General features: G+C 39.1%; 1 protein-coding gene across 2 annotated transcripts in view; it reads left to right on the forward strand.

Annotated features, from left to right (window-relative positions):
• The window catches only part of LOC134225277 (ADP-ribosylation factor 1), a 48675-nt gene that overhangs the window by 11836 nt on the left and 11917 nt on the right, over window positions 1-24922 (forward strand). For both annotated transcript variants that reach the window (XM_062705220.1, XM_062705219.1), the window contains exons 2-4: window positions 22789-23189; window positions 23251-23360; window positions 23436-23561. In XM_062705220.1, the coding sequence (XP_062561204.1) occupies window positions 23042-23189; window positions 23251-23360; window positions 23436-23561 (384 nt within the window). In that variant the 5' untranslated portion in view covers window positions 22789-23041. The remainder of the gene's footprint in view (window positions 1-22788; window positions 23190-23250; window positions 23361-23435; window positions 23562-24922) is intronic.

Consider the following 24922-nt stretch of genomic DNA (forward strand, 5'->3'; position numbering starts at 1 on the left):
GGTTGCTCTGATGGAATTATCGGAACTTTTGGTGATTGTTGCGATGCAGTTTCGTAAGCTGAGTTTTTTTTTTTAATTGACTCTAATGTAAGGGTGAAACTCGAAGAAAAGGACAATCGTGGGTGGTATTTTGTGGAAAATTGCCGGTTGGTATCATAATTAATGTTCGAATCATTAACGAGAGAAAGATTATAAAGTCTCTAGTTCAAACATAGTATTAGAAAGCAGGTTAGGCTTCTCAAGCATTTTGAAGGCTTTAAAATGTAAACAAAGCTGCTCCTAAAGGCATTTTTAATATGTAATTTGTATACTCATTATAACGTTAACTTTTCAAGTTTACTTCATTTTTTTGTTAATAGGTACTAAGTTTGTATTTGTTAACCTGTTGTTTGCAGCGCTAGGTTGGCTCATCTCTTCTTGTTAGTTTTAGTTCGCTATGTAGATTCAATTTTTGCAACAGAGGCTACAAACTATAGAGGAAGCTTATTGCTGTCGTCACTGGCTAAACATGTTTCGCTGGCGGAGATAAGCTCTGTATAGAGGCTGAATGCCTAAAGTAGTATATTATTTTTTAGGTATTATTTGTGGGTATTTTACCTCATATGCACATAGATGCACATCTAGTTCAAACCTAATTCTGTTATCGAAACATCGCTCCTGCTCGGAGTTGAATTAATTAAATGCATGTAGTATGGAATTTGTTCCAATAGCTGAATCATTTCGTTTCTTTCTGCGGTGGCTTGTTATCGCCAGCAACCAGGCAGTAGGAAAAGCAGAAGCAGGGGAAAGGGTGCAAAAAGCTACGTCATCGATTACTTGTTTCTGTTGTCTCTGTTTTGTTCAGTCCGAATGATGACGGAACGGTAAGCCCCATAGCGCTACCAAGGGTGTGATGTGTAAAAATTGTATCGATGGATGTTTCCATTTAGCGTTTCTCTGTCAAAAGTGGGTCGATATTGATTGCAAACATTTTTTTTTGTGTAACCAGACTAAAACATAATTCAAAATGAAATAATTTTGAAATCTTTTTGTGTAATAATTTTTCTAATGTATGGTCAAAGAGGAATATTGTGTACATTATAATTAGTAATGTTTCTTCTTGTTTTGTATTGAAAATTACCATAAAACTTATAGTTAAAATATTAGGAATTCAAAACAAACTCATTTTATGTTTACGATCAAATAGAGATCTGAATAGGCGAAGCCACGTAGTCGATAGTAGTTCTATTAGGCTGTCACCTATTTTTCATGAATTTTCGACTCAGAAATAATACTAAAAACAAGTCTCGCGTGATTTTTGAAAACGTCGTAAGTCCAAAAGAGAGGCTCTCCTAGTTTACTTTCTTTTTCTAAAGACTTTCTCTTTCTAAAGAAAATAGCTATGTCTAGCGTGGGTGGGAAATATTGCAATAAATCAAGACAAAATTTTCAAAACGACTTATCTGCTTTTGTAAACAAAGATTGAAACGACGATTTGACGAATCTGATAGCTCTCCCACGCAAACCAACGCCATCAACAGGTTGCGGAAACCTTCACCTACCTATTGGTGGCGTTGGTTTGCGTGGGAGAGCTATCAGATTCGTCAAATCGTCGTTTGAATCTTTGTTTACAAAAGCAGATAAGTCGTTTTGAAAATTTTGTCTTGAAATACGAAACTTGCTTAGATATGAGTGAAAGAGAGCGTAATGAAAGAGAGTTTCTCCTTTGGACATACGACGTTTTCAAAAATCGTGCTAGAAATAATGATTTTTATCGTCTGTTGCTTATTATGAATTACTAACAGATCCGACGAACTATGTTTTACCTAAAATTGATTTATTCTTCGATTAGTTCTCGAGTTATGCAAAAATGTAGTCTTAATTTGTATAGGAGCCCCCTTTTCATAAGGGGAGGGGTTTTGTACCTTTACAGAAACATATTTTCCCTTCCAAAACTTCCACATGCCAAAATTGGTTCCATTTGCTAGGAGCCCCCTTTCCAAATGAGGGAGAGGTCTCGAACCATCTTAAGAACCTCTGCATACAAATTTTCACGCCGATCGGTTCAGTAGTTTCCGAGTCTATAAGTTTCAGACAGACAGAAATTCATTTTTATGTATATAGATATCTCGGGTACTTTTTCCCTGTCCATGGATAAGGGGCTTGACGTTGATATTTCAAGTGTCTTAAAAAGATTTTTATTTTATTTTTATTTTTGTTGTTTAAGCACTCTACTTTTTTCAAACAAAGATTAAGTTCAACACTAAATTAAAAAATTAAGATATTTTTCCATTTTTTATATCTCCTTCACAAGAATATCGTTATTTTAATGGTAATGGTTTAAAAATAAGCTCCGTAGAGAAACTTTTATCACATCTTACTTAAATAAGGTCAACAGTTATACCAAACACTTGAGGTACCATGCCTCCAAGTTAACTAATGGTTAGTGCCGCACGATCTAACAACAACTGCCTATTGGTAAATTTGGAGGTGCCGGCAGGGCTCAGTAGGGGTCTAACTAACATAACTCTAATACTAACAAGACCCTGAAACAAACGCTTATCCAAATAGCATACATCTATTTATACTTGTAGTAGTAGCTAACAATAATTCATTTTGTACCCGTATAGCTGAAGTAGAATTTTAGTAGTGAAAAGTAGAATTTGTAGATTTACTAATTTGGCATTGGAGATAGTGAATGTATCTATTATATCTTCTCGATAATCTTTTTATTTTAGTCTCTAGCTGCATGGATCAACGCAAAAAAACTGTTTCTCTCTTCCTTCTATTAGGTTAGTTAGAAAAATTAGCGGATATATAGGGGACATGACTTAGTGTTTCGCTGACCTTTACCTTATAATAAAATAAATGACCGATAGTAAAATAAATGACTGAAATTTAAAGATATCAAATAAATAATAAAAAACGAAAATAAATACATGACCATCGGTGGACAGAAAGACAAGAGACAGAGTTCTGTTTAGAATAGTTAATTGAGACCATTGTGTGGTAGCCAAGCAAATCCAGGACTCACTTTATTCCCCACACATTGCACTCACAAGATAGAGAATAACTAGTATCACTATTATTGCTACAAGACTAATAACTTGACCACTTACGGAAATGAGGATAGACCATATGATGCGTTCATCCACTATTATATTGAATATTGTATACCCTGAATCTGAATAACTGAATTTTAGACCTCATTATTTTAATAAATAATAAAGGTTTGAATATTAGAAAAGGGAATAGAACTTGACCAAAAAAAAGCAATTACGGAACAACTGGACAGAAATTTTGTATAATGATCACTATTAGACTACTGAAACTTTAACATATGACATTACTGTGACTGATAGGATACAATTAACTCGACGACGTATTGACAAACATCCGATACTCAACCATGTTAAAATAAGGGAAGCTCTTCAATGTGTCCATTTTTTACAATAGTACTTAAATTAATCTATTTTGAAACTACCCTACCAGAATGATATCATTACATCTTTATTCGAAATTGTTACTTGGAAATGGCAACAGTACCACCCGCAGGCCTGGTAGCGGGTCACTTTTAAGTGACTTGGTCACTTTTTTCGGGTCGGTCACTAAAAAGTCTCTTTTTTCGAGCTCAAGTCACTAAAGTCACTTTTTCTCGGAAAAAGTCACTATTTTTAACTATTTTGAAACTTTTGACTATGTGTCGTTAGGATCGTCGTCGTGGAATGAGAAAAAGTGTTGAAAACTTCGTCGAAGGATGCTTTGTTTATGCCGGATATGAAATTTGCTGATTCGATTCGATATTGATTTGCTGTGAATCTCGGTGTTCTATTAGATTATTGAAGGGGTTTTGTGTCACAGTTTATGATTGGGTGCATATAGTAATGCAAGCTAGGGCACAGCGGATTGAGAATCTAAGTATATTCATAAAGCCAATAGCAGACTCTGCTGTTTTTGAAATCTCTTTGTAACGAAAATTTGTCATACCCTAATTACCTTTTCATATTTCATTCATGGATAAAACTATCTGAAACATGGAAAGATAAAACTAAAAGCTTTCAGGAAGCTTGTGCTGCCACCTACCGGGTAATAGGGAAACTGTGATAGCTGAAGTTTCGCGTACTGTATTGAGATTCACTCACAACGATTCATCTAGTCATCCGATCATCCAAAGGCATATTTTAAAACGTGCGTTTGATTATACTCGAGCAATACGGTTTGCAAGGAGGGATCGAATGCTATTATTCAAAATTTCAAAAGGAAATCTTTTAATCCTCGGTCCACCGAGTAGTCTTTTCCTACCTATGATGAGTTCCCTATACAGAGGGGTACAATAGTCCCTTTGACTATTATAATCGCATTTGACCAGAGATTGTCGGTAGTATCGGACGATTAGTACGAATTGGTCGTTGAACTTGTGAAGCGTTATCTAATAGTGAGATACATAAAGTGTGCTAAGCAAATAAATACCGTGTAGCAACTTGAGCAGGTAAAATCGTAAGAAAAGCTTCCAAAACCTAGTAAATTAAGCTTTGCCTTTCTAGTTCTCGTGCTCAGAACAATTTGTATTTTGAAATCATCCACGTGTTTCAATAATCCACGTGTTAGGCTACAACCAGTTAGGCTCAGGTAAGGCTAATATTGTGAACCAAAGTGGAAGAATCTTAATAGTCCCGTTGAATAGGAATCCCTACTCGACGTGGGGTGTCGGTGCGGACACTATTCGATGCACCCAGCCTTGAGCGGTGTTAGCTGTGGAGGTGCACCCCGTGCTTAGTCTGCCAGAGCCTTGACTCGGACTGCGAACCGACCCCGAATGCTTGGGACCTTCAGTTCAGGTCCATACGAACCCCTACAGCCTAGCAGAACGACCGTTGTTGATTCCTGTGTGCTATTTGGAGACCAACCAACACGTGCTCGAAAAGCTTAGCGTGAACTAGCGTATGCACAAAACGTCTTCACGCGCATGTCACTCGAAATTGGTCCTAGTCAGTTGTCGATCGCATGGACACGACGTTCATCCGGCGTTTTCCACCCCGAGGGTGGTCACTCAGGAAAATCTAGTCGACTAAAAGCTTTTTACGCCCGTTCATCTGGCGTGCTCGAAACTGACCGAGTGCTTTTAATAGCTTCATTTCAACCAGTGGTTTCGGCCGTGGGTTCTACCAGTGTGGGTTTATGCGTAGTCAACTGCAAGACTGTAAGCACCAGCTATACGAGAAAAGCGATCGCCAACGAACGACGAACCTGCCACCTACTTCGACCTAGCGACGTGGAAGCTCCTCGCCGGAGTAAAGATAAGAAGAAGAATTACGGTAGGATAGTAGTAAGGACCTCTTCCCTAAAGCTTTGTAATCCCTGAAAGAGAAAAACTCGTATTAATACAATCACACCCAGTCCCTTTTATCTAGTATCTTTGATCAAATGTTTTAATAATTCTTTTTTTCCATTTTCCGGTTAATTTGATACCAATCCGTTTGGGTTTAAAGGGTTTCCACTTGTGTACTGTGCCTGGAAGTTGGATGATGCTGATGATCGAGAGTGTTTGAACCATTTTGACCCGCCTTTAGAGAAGAGTCTCAGCCGTACTCAAACGCACGTCAGCAGTCTACCCTGTCGCGGGAGTGGCGCATAAGCTGCTGAACGGTAGTGGGTACAAATAGCTTCGTTTCATCTTTTAAAAACTATTGAACTCTACACTTTATCAATTAAACTGTTGAATATTCAGATTCGATTTTTTTATTTTAGATACATTTTCTGTTATTTCGGAAAACCATTAGTTAGCGTGGGCTTGCCCTTATGCCCATTAAAATATTTATTTTTAAATCAAAATGGAGGAATATGCATCTCTGCTTGATACTGAAATGGACTTTTGGATGGGACCGAGCCCCAGCGAGAGCTGCAGAATTAAAAATTAAGTGTGTAAGGGATCCCCTTTATAAAGATTATTTTTCATAATGTTTTCGTAAGAAGCAAATTAAACGGTCTCTCGACATCTGATCCGATAAATACTTAAGAATTTTCCAAAATATATTCCGATGACAACTTAGACATTTGAAGCTGCATAATGTTTGAATATTCCATCCAGAAAAATAGTGAATTTGTTGGTTGGTAGCTCGAATTTCTTATTTAGGTTTTTTAAAGTCCTTTTGGGTTTTAAATATATGAACTTTGTATTTCGAAATCAATCTATGTCTTAAAATTCATTAAATAAATTTCTATCATAAAAAAGTGCAATTTTCACACACAAGCAAAGATTTTCCGAATAAGTTCGAATTCATATTAAACATTATAGCACATTATTCTGCCTCAAATTTCTGCCAGTTGCCTCAAAGTAGAGCTTTCCCAGTACTAAAAAGAATAAAATAAAACAAACTCATCAGATTTCACTTGTCATAAGACGAATTATTCCATTTAATTCCATCACTTTGTAAACTTTGATCAACGTCTTATAGTTGAATCGACTTTAGAAACTAAATACGTCTTATACTAGTGGGGCGTTTCTATAATAGTGAATCCCATAAGAAACCAATGGGATTCACTATTATAGGAACAGAAGTTTGCTAGTACCACTACTACTTGTCCATGTACCAGTTAATGGAGGAAGCGATTTTGAAAAGAAAAGAATATTTTTCCTGTAAAGTAGAGAAGAACAGCTTTCTGCCAATATATTTACATTTCATGTTACATTACATTGCATATCCTATAAATTTTTTTGAATTAAACAATTTAGACCTGTCACTAATACCACTATTACCGGTGCAGCGACCCTACATATTCACATCTGAGTTTTCAGAACATTGTAAATTGATGTCCAAGTCGGGTGGTTTAATACCCGGAACATAGGTAATTGACTTTGATTGAACTTCATATAAAAGTCAATTTTTGTCACTGCAAATGAAATTAAAAGTCACTTTTTGGTCACTTTTTCTGCAGCTGAAAGTCACTATTTGGTCCCTTTTTTCGCCAGTGTTGGTCACTAAAGTCACTTTTTTGAGTGGCATTGATCGCTACCAGCCCTGCACCCGTTGTCAACATAGACTACTATTAGGTATTGAATGTCGGCTCCAAGTAACTAATAATTAAATTTACATGTTAACTACTAATTCAGAAAACATCTATGTACATGTTGAGCTTCCATTATTTGTTCGGTTTATAATTGACAGACTGTAGATAGAAAGAATAATGTATCGGTATGATCACAATACAAACCCAGGCCGCAGTGACCTAGTGAGCAACATAGCTTGAGTCGTCTGCTAGTATTGTGTATCACATGGAGAGCCCAGCCGAGATACCAGTCTATTAAGACTACAACTGGTCAACCCTCGAAAAAAAAAAAAAAAATATAGATATCTCGGGTACTTTTTCAAAACGGCGTATGTCGCAAATTGTAAACAACCCCGTTTTCAACAGCATATGGTATAAAATTCATCTAAAAATGTGTATATCTTCAAAGCTACATGAAAATGTGTTAGTTAAAATGTGAATCAATTTTTTGCAAAACGGTGTAACATCATTGTTGAATATATTGCACATACACCGCTTAGCAGAAAATGTACTTTAAAAAGCTTTTTCAAACAACTAAATAGTTTAAAACGTGCGTCTGTTTGTACTTTTTCATCAATAATTTTAAAATTAAGCTTGTAGCTTGTATACAGGTTTACCTCGATTATATGGACCCTCGATTATATGGACTTTTTACCTCGATTATATGGACATTTTTTTTCGCTCAATTTTTTTTGTGTTTTGGGGGTTTTAAAAAGATGTTGAATATTGTAAGTCATATTTTACATTGATTCTATATTTATTATGGTACATTGGGGCAAATAAAGGCCCGTAAGGCATGTTGTGATGTTATATATGGAGATGCACTCTGCTCTGAGTCATATGTTCGATTGACTTGATTGATTTACCATTTTCGCGTTGGAAAATTTCATTGTATATAATGATAAATATACAATTCTTTAATCTGCAACAGCCACGGCCACGTCCTTACAAATAAGTGGTGAAAAATAATGCGTGTTTTTGATGATCTCTGCTATACGAAAACGTGAAGTAAATTGTCAGACAGACAGTATGCGGAGCATGTGATAAGATGAGATTGCCATATTTAGCTGTTAGATCTTTGCTTCCAACCTTTTTCTGCTTTTGGTGCATGGAATTAAGTATAGAAGGACGGATGATGCATTAACATCCAGCAAATCGGACCCACTGAGACTGATTTTTTAGGTATATCCAGAAACTGGAAGAGTTTATTTCAATATGTGATACATAAAGTTCCAAATGGTTTTCAAACCTGGCATTATTTCTTCTGGACGAACTTGATAATGTAATTAATGTAAAAAACTGAAAACTCTTCGAGCAGTCTTTATGTTTAAATAAATGTTGTCGTATATCCTGGTATTCACATTTGTTCAACACAAGGGTTAAGGATTATACTGACGCTCAACGGTAGGAAAAGAAATTGAATATCTTTAGAATGTTCTTGTTAGCAGTTCTCAAATCAATTGCTGCTAAACCGTTCAGCAAAGCGTGATCCTGAAACGCTCATGCAAACTCGTTCATGCTGTGTAATGTGAGCGATGTGTTTTTCGTTAGTGTTGTACAAAATACAACAGCGCGCGGTGGTGAAATTTTGAATGCAATCTCAAGTTTTGTCCGGGATATTTATGAGGGCCCGCCACTGTGCGTCGTTTTGAATTTTAAAACCCGTTGCAAAATACAGCCCTGCTTTAATATACGAACATAGTCCAAAATAGCCATAACAATTAATCCTTTAAAATTCCACTTAGCAGGTGTAGGTGCACTGTGCAATTGAGCTTTCCCGTCAACAATTTTTATCCGCTCAATCGATTCTTCAATTTTTTGAGGACAACCTTCCCAAAGAACCCATACTTTTTGACGCCATACTTTTTGACGAATAGTGCCAGCATTGATTTTTCCAAGCTTGACCTAACATTCGTCCGATTTTGAAATAAAATAAGACCAATTCCAATTCTTCAAACGTGCGGCACTTTCCGATTTTTTTTATTCTAAAATATGAGTTCTGTGAAAAAGTTGAAATTAAATAAGTCAAAGAATTGACTGAGACAATAAAACGAGATACATTTTTTGGCTGGAAATGTCAATTGATTCTTGTAAAAATGACACTGATACGTGGATAGAGCCCCTTATTTACATTGATTTAAATTATTTTTAAGAATATCAATCAAACGCAACTTGTGGCAAGGAGATCTTTTAAAGATAAGTGTCAGAAAAGTGAGACTGTTTCTACGCGATTTTTGCATAAACAAATGCATTTTGGCCATTTCTTTTGAGCCCATAGTCCGATCCGGCCAATTTTCAATAGGAGACAATAGGACAAAACTTTCCATCGGTTTCAATTTGCTGCGATCAAATCAAAAGAGGACAAGTGTCAGTTTTTGAATCTAACATATACCTTTCTCGACCACTCAGTGTTTGCTTTGTTGCTGAAACAGGAAGGCACTGTAGTTAGAATTCGTGAATAAGTATATTAGTGTGCTCACAATAAGCTGGGTGAAGTCTTCATTACTAATGTAATCTTAGAAACAAGCGGCTGGAAAAAAGGTTACGTTCTTATAGAAAATCATAATCTACTGAGTTATCATAAAATGAGCCTAAACATGCGGATTAGACTGTAAGGCAATATATGGATATCTTCTTTCAACTTCAACAAAGACTTATTTCATCGTAACACAAACTTCGAGAAAAAAAATTTGCTTCGATTATATGGAAAATTTGATTATATGGACTTTTTTGCATCGAAAAAGTCCATATAATCGAGGTATACCTGTATTCCGATTTTCGTTAAGAAAAACATTTTACGTTGTTTTTCTGCATCAAATCTCGGGTACTTATTCAAAAGGACGTATGTGATTTTGTAAACAAAGATTCAAACGTCTATTTGACCAATCTGATAGCACTATCACGCAAACCATCACCACAGACAGGTAGGGGAAGCTTTCGGCTAGCTGTTGGTGGTGTTGGTTTGCGTGGTAGTGCTATCAGATTGGTCAAATAGACGTTTGAATCTTTGTTTACAAAATCACATACGTCCTTTTGAATAAGTACCCGAGAAATGTTGTTACGTCATGTTGTAAGTGTTGCAACTTTTTTGTCGCATGTGCGTGAATCGTTTCAACTTGACGCAACATTTCGATGTATCAACAATGCAGCTGACGGAGCAGCGTAACATTTCGACGAAATTAGCATGACCTCGGTCATGCTGACTTATCAAAACGACGTATGTGATTTATCTGTTGCAGAACGTTGTAACATATATTTTTATCAAATTAACTGAAATGTTCACACGCAGTGCAGATTTCAGAGTCAGTGACGATGAACCTTTTCATAATTTATCGTTGAGGTGAATTCAATTGCAATTAAAATGTTTGGTTTCTAAATAGGAATAAAAATAAAATCTGAAAACCTCCAGGCCCATTTTCTCAGCTTGATCAAAATGTTACATACGCCGATTTGAAAAAGTACCCGAGATCTATAGATTTCACGAATTTGGAAGTCGAAAAAAAATTATTATTCCAAATGTTTTGGAAGTCTATATGACAGTCAAAAACCATTAAACTGCTTTACTGTCGTCATACGCATAGTTGTCCCATGTTTGCTGGGATTTCCTATGTACATGAAACAGGTATGCGTATAACGGCAGTTTATATGTTTGCTGTTTGACCTCCCTCTAGAACTTTTTTCGATAATTTTCTAATGAGCGAGAAAGGCATCATCACTGCTAGGTGGATTAATCTGGGTTTTTAAACATAGCATAAGAAAAGTACAACCCCGTACTACTAACCGTTTTTTATTAAATTGCTTTTAGAATTTTGAGAAAAGTTTTAAAAATTGCTGCGTATGTTTCCCGTGCATTTTTTCAAATATCATCGATTTAGACTTTTTCTTCATGCATTAGTGAGTTATACATGATGATTCCCTGTTTTCCATGGGACCCCGATTGAACAACTAATCAGTGGTCTATATAAAGAACAGGAATAGTAAAACTTGCAATCAATTAAATGCTTTCTTTGAAATAATTCTGGATAGCATTAACCAAGTTGCAGTACATTAGATCTCAAACTAATGAAACATTATACAAACCAACAGATATGGAACATTTCTCCTATTTTCAAAGGCAATCGGATTTTTATCAATCTACCAATCTACAACGCAGTCCGTCATCATTTTGACTCGAAACATGCTTTAATTTGATAATAATTGTTCTATTATTATCTCCGACCAAGACAATTTTTTCTCCACAATTATGAACACATTCGACTAAATTGCTTTTTATTTATTATTTGTATTGACATTCACGATTAAAAAAGACAAAGTGCATATTTTAGCCAAGTTTTTTGTAAGCGAATTGAAATTTTAGAAGAGTTAATTTAAGCACAAAATAATAGTAACAACTGGACATTAGGCCGTTCGGCATGTTATACGAGACAAATTTTATCCTGTTTTCCATGGGACTCGAATTCAACTACCGATTCGTTGTCTATTATTAGAACAGGTACACTAAATTCTGCAATCAATTATTTACTTTTATTGCATTCTATGATATTAGTAATAACCAAGTTGCAGTACATTTCAACGAAACACGTATAGAAACGACATTTACGAACCGCACTGTTTCCATCAGTCCAATCGCGATATCCTGTTTTTCCATGGGACTCGAATCGAACGACTGATTCGTGGTCTATAATTCAAACAGGGATAGAAATCTGTGATCAATTAATTGCCTTTCTTGGATGCACTCAAACTGGCAATAACCAAGTTACAGTACAAATGGTTTGAGAAACGATGGAAGCAAGTGCGGTTGCACGCCCTTTATACTGCCGTTATACGCATAACTGTCCCATGTATATAGGGAATCCCAGCAAACATGGGACAAATATGCGTATGACGGAAATATAGTGGAGCGTCAAGGTAATTATAGTTTTGCATTTTTTCTTCTACATGTTTCAGTTCATCGTAACATTGCGTAACACATTGCGTAAAAATATAACCCAAAGGATGCCGAAAAACTTTTCTGAAGAAGGAACGTTGCTGGAACGTTCACGAAAAAAGTGATAACGCTTCGAAGATTGATTGGTGTTAGCTAATTCCTCCTCTGTAGCTTTATGCGCGTAGCCCTTAGCTCACGGTGTCTCTATGGGGAATAATATTTATTAAAAATAAGTATCTCTGAAACACCCACCACGAGAAAGGGTATAGTCCCCTCTATCATGTCGTGGGTAAACTAAATTGTTCTGTTAAATATCTTGGCTGTGCATATGCACAGCACATGTTTCGAAATGGACAAATTGATATGAAATTTGCGAAAAAGAACCTTAGAGGGACTCAAACCCTCAACCTCCTACTCTCTAGATAGGCGTGATAACCCCTGCACAACAAGAACACTTTCAGGTCACGTTTGCGGAAAAGCCATCAGAGTCCAAGTACCAACCTCCACCGCGGTTAGCTCTCTTTTTTGCAAATTAAAAATCTTTCGGATGCTTGATTTGTCCAATATCCACATGTGCTTTACTGTTGTATATCCACAGTCAAGCGAGTGCACATTGTTTATTAAACGAGAGGATCGCACTCCATGCCCCCAACAACAGGCTGGACGGACTGGTATAGAATGCGAATCAATCGCACTCTGCTGTGCCAAAGGCTTGCTTGGCTAACTAAAGCATTTGATAAGAAAATTATTTTGAGCTTTTTAGTGGAATGTTTTCACCTGTCATAAGAAGAGTTTATACAATCCCATTGAATTCCACCACTTAATTGTATCTTGACAGATACGTATTTCGACCTCAAAAGTAAGGCCGTCTTCAGTGTCTCGTACTTGACTCGACTTCGAGTTCGAGTCGAGTCAAGTACGAGACACTGAAGACGGCCTTACTTTTGAGGTCGAAATACGTATCTGTCAAGATACAATTAAGTGGTGGAATTCAATGGGATTGTATAAATTCGTCTTATGACAGGGGAAAGCATTTGATGAGTTTGATTGCCTTACGTAAGCGGTCGCGTGTACTCAGACGACTAATGACGGTGGAAGACCGACACTTGATTACAATTAATTGCATATTATTCGGCAACTCGGCCGTACGAAAACTTTTATTTTGTTAAATATCTTGGCTGTGCATATGCACAGCACATGTTTCGAAATGGACAAATTGATATGAAATTTGCGAAAAAGAATCCACGTGTCTTGGAGGGACTCGAACCCTCAACCTCCTACTCTCTAGATAGGCGAGATAACCCCTACACAACAAGACCACTTAAAGGTCACGTTTGCGAAAAAGGTACTCGGAGTCTGATGGCTCCGAGTCTGAAGAAAGATGCAGAGAACTCTACGACTTGGCATAGGTGCCACGAGAGGTTTTGGAATTGTTAGTGTGGAAGGTTATAATAGTAGGAATCGCTTTGTTAGAACGTGAAACACAGAAAGAACTAGGAAAGAAATACAAAGTAGGAAAGGCATAAGCCTGGAATTGAACCCACGACCTCCTGCTTATATAAGTATAAGGCAGAAGCGGTAACCACTAGACCACCGAGCTTGTCTTCCAGATTGTTCAACCCTATTATGACTGATTATTCATGCACAATGCGTAAAGTTTATGTAAGGATCGAAGTAAACCTTGTGCGCGGTCGGTTGTGTTTGATTTTCTGACAGCAAATTTTTGTCTTCGATATCGTAAAGTTTTTATTTCGGCTGGTGCTACCGCTAGGATTTTAGGTTTCGTAAACTACCGGATAGGTATATCGCAACTTGCGCGAGTGTTCTGTTAAAAAAACTGTGGTTTTGTGATTTATTCTAAGTAATATACCTGAAAAATGTGTATAATGTGGAAGCTTCATGGAAACTTTTAGTCTCTCCCATTTTTTGGAAATGGATTAGTTTTGTGGGATTGTCTCATTATGTTCTTGCTATGTTTCCTACGATTATGTTTTCTATATCAAAATAAATACGCGCTGAATTGAATAATCTGGAAGTTTGCTTATGGATCCATTACGAAAATCCGGAAGAATCTTCCCTCCAATCACAAAACCGGCCGCGCACAACGACATCACCATTAGGCCGAGATTCACCGAGACTGCAGCGCCGGTGTTCGAAACCGGCGATGACGACCGTATGGACCTGCTGTTAGCTCTTTGGTTCATGGATGGACGGAAATATACTGGATTCCTATATCATTTTTTCTTGCAAAAACGGAACTTCATCATTTCTGCATCTTATGATGTTTTTTGCAATCAGTGTATTGCGTTAACACTTTTCTATGTTCGAATGATAGATGTTCAGTCGTACAAATTCTGCTATAGGAGAATGATCCTGTCTTTCGAATGTGATCAAAGAATGCAAATGCAAACATGTTTAGTATAGGGATAATGTTGGAAAAATGGTAAGTAATTTATGATGAATCATAAATGCATTTCCAAATATTGATTGATTTCATTACTAAATACGCGCCACGATCAACTAATTGATTTTTGATCCAGGAAGTATGAATGCACTTCAGATATCCATATGATATGTGGGTGTAATCACGCGGGGTTATTGTATACGACTACAGCTTCGGAATGCTTGCGTTCTTGAAATGGGCTATAGGAGTCACAATAGAGCTATCACCTTCTAGCTCCCGGATCTAAGATTCTTGCAATTATATTAAGTTAAAATGGTTGCACGAATAGTTTATCCATAATGCCACTTCCAGACAGTGGGAGTTAGATTGCAATAACACACACACAACACACAATGCGTAAAGTTTATGTTGTTCTACTGTTCAACCGATCCATAATGCTAAGTTTCTTGAAGTCATCACAGAACCGTAGCTTGTGGTCTGTCTGTTTGCAAACCCATCATGGATTAAGTTCCTTAATTTTTTTTTTCGAGTTTTTTTTTCAACTCCCGACACGTCAGAAACAATGCTGTTCGTAAAGTCAGTAAAAACTCTTAGCGGCGTTTCTTTCTTGTCCCGTTTATAGCGCACCCAATCCAGTTTGTAATTTGGTGGAAGTTTATCCACCAGCTCGTTCACCAGCATTGGATTGTTGAGACGATCCGACAAGTCAGTTGCTTCGAGGTGGGCACAAAGCTGTTTAACCGTTACGCCAAACTGGAGAAATGACTAGGCGATCCGCTTTCGGACCTTAGTCAACAACGTCTTAAGTAGCTTTTGAGGTTTTCCGAAGAAACGCCGCAAATCTTCGCTAACGACTGGGACGAACTTCGGAAGCACAATAGGACTACTGCGCTGTGATGAATGATGAATGTGAAAATTAACCGGATATATGACTCCAAAAAGTTGTCTGAAATAATCGTTATTCCGTTAAACTTTCCAATTAAAATTAAGTTTATGTATCAAGCTTCCACCAAGAATTTAATGGACTTTAAACTCCGAGCGTCTCGAAAAAAAAGGCATCTTGCATCTTGAAGAGAGGTTTCTGAGCATGCTGAAAGGAGGCCCGTCTCTTAAACGGAGGCCTCTGAGTATATTGCCCAAGCCCCTTGAAAGAAGAATTTCGCGCCTCTTGAAATAAAAGTTTCGCGTCTCTTGAATGGAGGTTTCCGAGTTCTTGAAAGGAGGCTTCCGGGAATCTTGAATGTAGGCTTCCGGGCCTTTTGAAAGGAGGCTTCTGGGCTTTTTGTAAGGAGGCTTCCGGGCCTCTTGTAAGAAGCCTTCCGAGCGTCTTGAAAGGAGGCTTCCGAATCTCTTGGAAGTAGGCTTCCAAGTCTCTTGTAAAAAGGCTTCCGGGCCTCTTTGAAGGAGGCTTCCGGGCCTCTTGGAAAGAGGTCTCTGGGCCTCTTGAAAGGAGGCTTCCGAGCCTCTTGAAAGGAGGCTTCCGAGCCTCCTGGAAGGAGGCTTCTGGGCCTCTTGAAAGGAGGCTTCCGGGCCTCTTGGAAGGAAGCTTCCGGGTCTCTTGGCAGGAGGCTGCCGAGCCTCTGGAAAGAAGGCTTCCAAGCCTCTGGAAAGAAGGCTCCCAAGCCTCTGGAAAGAAGGCTTCCAAGCCTCTAGAAAGAAGGCCTCCAAGCCTCTGGAAAGAAGGCTTCCAAGCCTCTGAAAAGAATGCTCCCAAGCCTCTGGAAAGAAGGCTTCCAAGCCTCTGGAAGAAGGCTTCCGAGCCTCTGGAAGAAGGCTTCCGAGCCTCTGGAAAGGAGGCTTCCGAGCTTCTTGAAAGGAGGCTTCCGAGCCTCTTGAAAGGAGGCTTCCGAGCCTCTTGAAAGGAGCCTTCCGAGCCTCTTGAAAGGAGCCTTCCGAGCCTCTTGAAAGGAGGCTTCCGAGCCTCTTGAAAGGAGGCTTCCGAGCCTCTTGAAAGGAGGCTTCCGAGCCTCTTGAAAGGAGGCTCTGAGCCTCTTGAAAGGAGGCTCTGAGCCACTTGAAAGGAGGCTCTGAGCCTCTTGAAAGGATGCTTGAGCCTCTTGAAAGAATGCTTCTGAGCCTCTTGAAAGGAGGCTTGAGCCTCTTGAATGGAGGCTCTCTGAGGCCTCTTGAAAGGAGGCTTCTGAGCCTCTTGAAAGGAGGCTTCTGAGCCTCTTGAAAGGAGGCTCTGAGCCTCTTTAAAGGATGCTTCGGGCCTCTTGAAAGGATGCTCTGAGCCTCTTGAAAGGAGGCTTGAGGCCTCTTGAAAGGAGGCTTCCGAGCCTCTTGAAAGGAGACTTCCGAGCCTCTTGAAAGGAGACTTCCGAGCCTCTTGAAAGGAGGCTTCTGAACATCTTGAAAGGAGGCTTCTGAGCCTCTTGAAATAATGCTTCTGAGCCTCTTGAAAGGAGGCCTCTGAGCATTTCGAAAGGTGGCTTCTGAGCCTCTTGGAAGGAGTCTTCTAAGCCTCTAGAAAGAAGGCTTCTGAGCCTCACGAAAGGAGGCAACCTATCCCCTTGAAAGGAGGAGGCTTCCGAGCCTCTTGAAAGGAAGCTTCTGAGCCTCTTGAAAGGGAGGCTCTGAGCTCTTGAAAGGAGGCTTCTGAGCCTCTTGAAAGCATGCTTCTGAGCCTCTTGAAAGGATGCTTCTGAGCCTCTTGAAAGGAGGCTTCTGAGGCCTCTTGAAAGGAGGCTTCCAGGCCTCTTGAAAGGAGGCTTCTGAGCCTCTTGAAAGGAGGCTTGGAGCCTCTTGAAAGGAGGCTTCTGAGCCTCTTGAAAGGAGGCTTCTGAGCCTCTTGAAAGGAGGCTTCTGAGCCTCTTGAAAGGATGCTTCTGAGCCTCTTGAAAGGATGCTTCTGAGCTCTTGGAAAGGAGGCTTCGAGCTTTCTTGAAAGGAGGCTTCTGAGCCTCTTGAAAGGAGGCTTCCTGAGGCCTCTTGAAAGGAGGCTTCTGAGCCTCTTGAAAGGAGGCTTCTGAGCCTCTTGAAAGGAGGCTTCTGAGCCTCTTGAAAGGAGGCTCTGAGCCTCTTGAAGGAGGCTCTGAGGCCTCTTGAAAGGAGGCTTCCGAGCCTCTTGAAAGGAGGCTTCCGAGCCTCTTGAAAGGAGGCTTCCGAGCCTCTTGAAAGGAGGCTTCCGAGCCTCTTGAAAGGATGCTTCCGGGCCTCTAGAAAGGATGCTTCCGAGCCTCTTGAAAGGAGGTTTCCGAGCCTCTTGAAAGGAGGTTTCCGAGCTTCTTGAAAGGAGGTTTCCGAGCCTCTTGAAAGGAGGTTTCCGAGCCTCTTGAAAGGAGGTTTCCGAGCCTCTTGGAAGCAGGCTTCTGGGCCTCTTGAAAGGAGGCTTTTGGGCCTCTTGAAAGGAGGCTTCCGGGCCTCTTGGAAGGAGGCTGCCGAGCCTCTGGAAAGAAGGCTGCCGAGCCTCTGGAAAGAAGGCTTCTAAGCCTCTGGAAAGAAGGCTTCCAAGCCTCTGGAAAGGAGGATTCCGAGCCTCTTGAAAGGAGGCTTCCGAGCCTCTTGAAAGGAGGTTTCCGAGCCTCTGCCTGGGGTAGCCTCTGCCTGGCCTCTGCCTGCCTGTTTAAGTCGGTTCTTGAAAACAGATGCAGAGATGTTGTAGTCAAAAAGCCAGTACGCTTTGTTGAATTATCTGGTTATCGCAGTGATGGGTTCGTTGAGTCCATAGTATGTTCTCCGAAAATCAGTTCGCAATGGATCTCTCGGTCGTAGTGTATCACAGCTCTTCATACACTGTGATGGCAGGATTCAAATGTCTTTGATTTATTGATCCCCAGGCATATTATGTACAATAACAAGTTTTAGAAACAAAAATTATCAAAAATTTGCCAATAAGATTTTATTGAATTAGTTCTACATCCACCATTACGCTTTTTTTTGCGAGGTACCCCCTGGGGCCAGCATGTACCCCAGGTTAAGAACCGCTGCCCTAAATGAAACAGAAACGGACGAAGCTGATTACTAACCGAACGTTTATTTGAAAACTAGACTTCGAATACGATAGGGATCGTACACTAACTACGCAAGCATTTTTTCTGGGTTTTTCGGGCCCCCTCCCCTCCTTGTACGATTTTTCCCATATAAATTATTTTTTGTTCATTTGAAAAGTAAGAAAATGGTAGACCATTACATAATTAGCATACGGTCCCATACTTAGATTATGCTAATACTCATCATAGAAGACCAGAATAATTTTTACGTAACCTCGGCATATTGGATAAAAGCTACATACATGGAAAAACGCATCACTTGTTAACCATCATCCATTCCGCAAAAATGTAACGACAGCGTTGGCAAAATGTTGCACAATAACCAGGCGGATATGGTCTGGTGTATGTGCTGGTTGAAGAAAAACGAGCAATGGGTAATGTTTTTAACATAACCGCGATAAGACGTAGGACTTGTATAAACGTAACGTATTTTCATTTAACTTCTAACTTTTGGATGTATGGAGTTTGATTAAAGGTATTGATATTGGAAACGACAACTTCCAACAACTGCTGTGTAGAATTATTAGCAATTTATTTATTGAAAACTTCTGGAAATGAAGCTAATAATTAAATTCATAATTTGATTTGTTTCTAACTATTGAGCTCTTATTTACTTACACGTGACGTGACGTTAGTAATGCTGACCTGAAATTCACGTAACTTTTACTAAAAATCTTGGTGAATATGGCTTTTCATCCACGTAAACTATTCAAGTGAGATTGTGTTAGTGTGATTGCAGCTTCGGCATTTGCGGAAGACCTGCATTGTAAACAAGATTGAAAGATACATAACCTAAACATAATGAGGCTTCGTGGAGGTGAGTGATATTTCAGGTGCATCTAGGCGGATATTTTCGGTGCCTGCATTTTTTCTCCTTGGAGTTTGGATAAATTTTATTAGATTTGTTGAAAAATGATGTGAAAGAAAAGGAAGCTGCATAGAAGTCTAGAGCTACAGTTTTCCGGTCGCGATAGTATAAAATTTATAGTCTTGGTTCCACTACTTTTTGGTTGATTAACAGCGAGATTAAAAGCGTCAATATGAAAAAATTTTCGAGCAAGGTTGGTTTCAAATTCTCAGCGATTCTCGTTGGCATCATTTCTCAACAAATCTGATAAATTTTATTCAACATCCGCCGATAACTTTGTTTTTTCTTCAACCGTGTTTCTGTGATAACTCCGAAGCGCAATGACCAATTCCGGCATTCCCTGTATCAATGCATCAACGACGCCTAAAACATTCCCTTTTATGGGCAGTCCCTGTTCATTTTTACATTTATTTCAAAATCATTATATTACAATACATTTCAAAACACGTAGTGGTTACCTGCTGTCTTGTAACTTTCACTAAAATTTAACGTAACCAGTACGTACAAATCACGTCAGGTTCACCTGATCAAACACGTAACTTCTTTCAAGCTTCACGTCATTAGTACTGGAAAATCCAATCATATTCACCGGATAAATCACGTAACTCAAGGAATCTAAATTTTGTTCAGGTTACTTGATTCAGGTCACTCTTACGTGAAAAGTATGGTGGATGAGAACCACATTTGTTTTCAGGTAAAAATGACGTGAAGATTTTTCAGAGTGAGTAACCCTACTAAAATAGAAGAGGTACTGCTAGTACGTCAACGAAAAATTATTTAATGTTTTGATTCCAAACTCCAAGTCTACGTCAAATTTAATAATATAATTTCTCAGAAAATGAAAAACAAAGAATAAGATAATGTTTATTTAAATATTCTTCTGGAACTTATTTTTTGCGGACTTTTTTTTAAAACATTTACATGTAATACAGCGAAATTTTCAAATCTAAAATGGATATTAACACTATTGCTGGTTGTGCATCTTTAATTGCTAATGCCTTCTGCGAATAAATGAAAGCAATTATTTTAATCAGATTGTTATTTTCATCAGCGCAGTTGATTTTTTTTGCTAGGGAATCAGAACTGTTGTAGTATAACCATGTTTTAATGCACGTGTCGTTTAGTACCAAGCACAACTTAATATATTGGGCAGTCATATGCCATGACTCGTACCCATCCCGGGATCATGTGGATTATGAAACCAATCACTTTTTGTGGATAAGCAGACCAAATCTCTCTAATTTTATTCTTCTTCATCCATCACCGCTGCCCTCGCAGCCTCAGCCAGCATCGGCCTCTAGAAGTGAACTCCGAGGGATGCGATGGGCGATTGCATCTATCGCAACCGACACCAGCACCACTGCATCCGACCATCATCAAGCACAGAATGACAAAAAATGCGCACACTTCTTTCATGCATATTCGCCGACCCATCGGCAGTTCTACCGCTGGCGACTGCATGCTGTGTAGGTAAACACAGCGAACGAGCGAACGAAACGAAAAATGCGCAAGCAAAAAGCACGTCCAAACGCGTTGTTGTTACAAATTGTAATGACTCGTACACGGCAGGCACTGCTTCTTTTATACACAAAGGAAATCTTGCGGTGGACCCGAAGGCCCGTGACATATTACCGAATTCTGATGTCCGTGTTAGGAATGCACAGGATTGGTTATATATGAAATTTTTGCTGGCTTTGACAAGAATTGAAATTTTCAGTAGCTTATCATTAAAAATTTTAAGTTTCAATGAAGTAGGCAAAATACTGGAGAGTGTCCGAGTCGATTGATATATAAATCTTAAAAATCCATCGAAAAACAAGGGAGTTAGTAACGTTCGAAATCTTCCCTTTCAGCGTAACGAAATTCAGAAGACGAATTGCGGACTCTTCGTCTCGTGGTTGGCGACGTACGACTGTGCAAAATAGAGAAGACATTCTGCACCGTATGTGCAGTATGCATGGAGAAGGCAGTAACTTACCATTCGATAGTACCATGTGATAAAAAATACACATCTGCGTTCGCGATCATTATCTTATCGAGCGGGGGCAAAAGTGCATTCTAATTTAATACTCAGTTGCAGCACTTCCAGATATGCTTAATCTGCTCATAAAGCTCAATATTTTTCAGCCAAACCTGAAGGCCGTTTTCAAGTAATTTATAAAGTCATGTAATTCTCGATTTAAAGTATTATGAATCCTCAAGGTTATTCCAATTATAAAATTATAAAATATGCAATGCATTTCAACTGTTCGAAGGAGATCACAAACTTGATTTTTGACCGAGCTCATTACTGCCGCTAACAACCCCAAGTCGAGCACATCTGTATGTAGGGTCCGGCTATTGAAGTGCGTTATTAGAATGAACAGACAAATTGATCAAAATAAAAATATTTTATTTCAAATTTATTCGTTTTTACAAGAAAACATATCACATGACAAAGGTTCATTTTTTTGTCCTTGAGCTGATCCACTCGTCGCAGACGATTGAAGAACGCATCGTACGAGGTCCGCAGGTGCTCTTGTGTTATTTTACCAAAGGCCACCAAGTGTCGCTTCAGGACTAGCACAAAACACATGATGTTCTAGAGCAGCCGCGGTCTCCAACATACTCCTGACAGTGAAATTCATAGCGTTTATGTCCGGCGAACTCGCTGGTTGCTCTTATCTCGAAATGACCCCTGAAACCCCCTTGGTTGTTTTTTTTTAAACTTTTTTGAGCCGGTGTCTAAACCTGTCGTAAGACCCAACCCCTGGTATCAAAATAACTATGTGTCCACGGTTCGACGACGGTTTGTAGAACTAATTCCCAATACGTATTTTGTATTGTATTACTTTTACTCACTTATGTAGCAATCTTATTGTCGGACCTTTATGGCATCCATTTACAAATGTGCAGACTTGCGATTAACGGCAGATTAGTTTTGCACAGTCAAAGTTCATAACAGACCCCATTCGATTTTGGTAACTCGTTCAAAACGTTCATGATGCCAAAATCGAATGGTTTTAGTTTTCTCAGAATGCTTTATCCTTCATTTATTGTGACACCAGACACACCGTGATACATTTTTACGTAGATTTTGAAACCTAAGCGTTTGTCCCGAGAAAAAAAAAATCAAAAATGGAAAAACAAATGTATTGCCGAAATCTAATGGGGTCTGTAGTAGTACCTACTGTATCAGTATTTCTTTGACTTCGAACGTACTTGTTTTTTTATCGCTGCTTATATTTATATTTTTTAATGGGTTGAAACTCGGGACAATTGAGAATGAGAGCAGGCTCAGCTACTTTGACACATCATCTATCTTATTATCTGCGTACCACACCACTCTATTGCCAAATTAGACTTGGATAAGAGACAACTGGCCAAATTATACTAAAATAAAAAAAAATTACATTACGCTGACGATTCTTCAAACGTTTATTATTTTAAATCTTTGAATGAAATCTTCGAGAATATGAAGAAAGGGCTTTGTTTTCAACTACTGAAATATTTCCCGTTTAAATACAAACGACTCGTAGATTATACTTTCATTCAAAATATTTCTAATCGGTCAATTTCCTTTTAATTACAGGTTTAACATTGTGATTGTAAGATAGAAACCAGTCAAAGCTAGAGGAGCATCACGGACTAACCGCCCACAGTAACCCACACTTAGACCAAGTGATATCTTCAACAAACGGAAAGCTCATCTTATCCACAATACAGAGAAGGCAGAAACCCAAAACTCCGTTCTCCTTAGGTTAGGATTTTTTTTATTGGACTGCAAAAATCAACCGATAATAACAGAAACTAGCAAACGATAAGACAAAGCAAGCAGCAGCAGCATGGGGAACGTTTTCGCAAATCTGTTCAAAGGACTGTTCGGCAAGAAGGAGATGAGAATATTGATGGTCGGATTGGACGCCGCCGGTAAAACCACAATTCTGTATAAACTAAAATTAGGCGAAATTGTTACAACGATCCCTACCATTGGTAAGACGAACCATCGCTTGTAACCATTTGTCAAAGTTGTGACTGTTGTTCCATATTCTAGGTTTCAACGTGGAGACTGTAGAATACAAAAACATTAGTTTTACAGTATGGGACGTAGGCGGTCAAGACAAGATCCGGCCTCTGTGGAGGCATTACTTCCAGAACACACAAGTAAGTTCGCACGTCATGGTCATGTGACTCAGCTTTGGAGCGTATTATTTATCTCCTCCCGTTACCAATTTGCAGGGACTTATCTTCGTCGTGGACAGTAACGATCGAGAACGTATCGGAGAAGCCCGCGAAGAACTGATGCGAATGCTGGCGGAAGATGAACTCAGAGATGCCGTTCTACTTATATTCGCCAACAAACAGGTAAGTGATTCGACCGTCTGTGCGCTTTGTTGTCATGATGGGAACGCTTAATCTGCGCAGTATGTTTATTTAATACGCCGAAAGCGCCCAGTGATAATAGCAAAAGAACGAATGATGTGGGTACATTATGGCGACGATAAGAGACGACTTCCCTACTGATGGATGCGATGGCTAAGAGAAACCACACTGAAAAGAGGCCTGTTATATTGGTGATGGATATTTCCAATACATCCGTCGATTATTATCTATAAATTGACGTGCTTGCTCCCTGTTATGAACGCGTGTGCCCGCCATACACAAAGAAAAGTTTCCATAATTAAACGAGCTTTCTTATCGTATATGGCTGGGCGTTTCGTAGCTGCCCAAAGTGGAATAACGCACGGAGTTATCAACATGTGTATTTAATTTGCTGAGGTCTGGCCGGTGTCAAACGATAGACAAAATAGTTCACGTGCTTGTGCTACTAGAGATAAACATGCGAAAATGTAAACCGCACAGGCTCGCACTTGTTTGTGCTGAACGATAATTCATGTGTAAACTGTTAATCGTTCGGTTAACATAGCAATTGTTTCTTTTACTGTCGGAATTGGAACAAATCTGTGTTTGGCGAGAAGTCATGTATGGCGACCGAAATGATTCACAGCGATTTGAGTGACTGTTTTTTTTTTGTTGAAAGTTCCACATTGCATTTTTAATCAATGAAAATTTTTACTGTCGTCGTACGCAAGTTTGTCCCATGTTTGCTAGTATTCCTATGTACATGGAACACTTATACGTATAACGGCAGTTTAAGTGTTGAAAGTTTTTCTAACGACTCTTGACCTGCAAGTTCGGTTACAGGTTATACAAATTTCATCTATTCGATTCAAAGAGTTTTGGTATGGATTCTTCTAAACTGAATAAGCATAATGTCGCTGGATACGTGAAAAATGCCAAAATGGAGGTAACCGGGACTTTATCCAAGGGCTTGACGATTCCCCCAGGCCAATTGCGAGTTGTGGTGCCTGCCTAGGATGTGGTGGGGTTTGACAGTGGGCTCTGCTAAACTACTATAAAAAGCTGCAAGCAGGCTCCGCCAAAGCGACCGTGTGCCGCTCAAAGCGTACAAGCCCTGGTGTTAGGTGGGAAGTTAAATAGACCTGACACGACGGCCCTCTGACGAGACAGGAGGTTTGTGTTTGAAATGAAAATACAACTCGATATAATCGGCAAAGATCTAGACGACGAATAACGGATCACGATTGGAAGCTTGGAACATGAAAATGCAAGTCGCTAGGTTTTAAAGTTTGCGACAGGATAGTCTAAAATGAATTACATCCACGCAACTTCGATGTCGCGGTGCTGCAGGGAATTTGCTGGAC

This window comes from Armigeres subalbatus, chromosome 3 (assembly GCF_024139115.2).
Source record: "Armigeres subalbatus isolate Guangzhou_Male chromosome 3, GZ_Asu_2, whole genome shotgun sequence".
NCBI classification, from domain to species: domain Eukaryota; kingdom Metazoa; phylum Arthropoda; class Insecta; order Diptera; family Culicidae; genus Armigeres; species Armigeres subalbatus.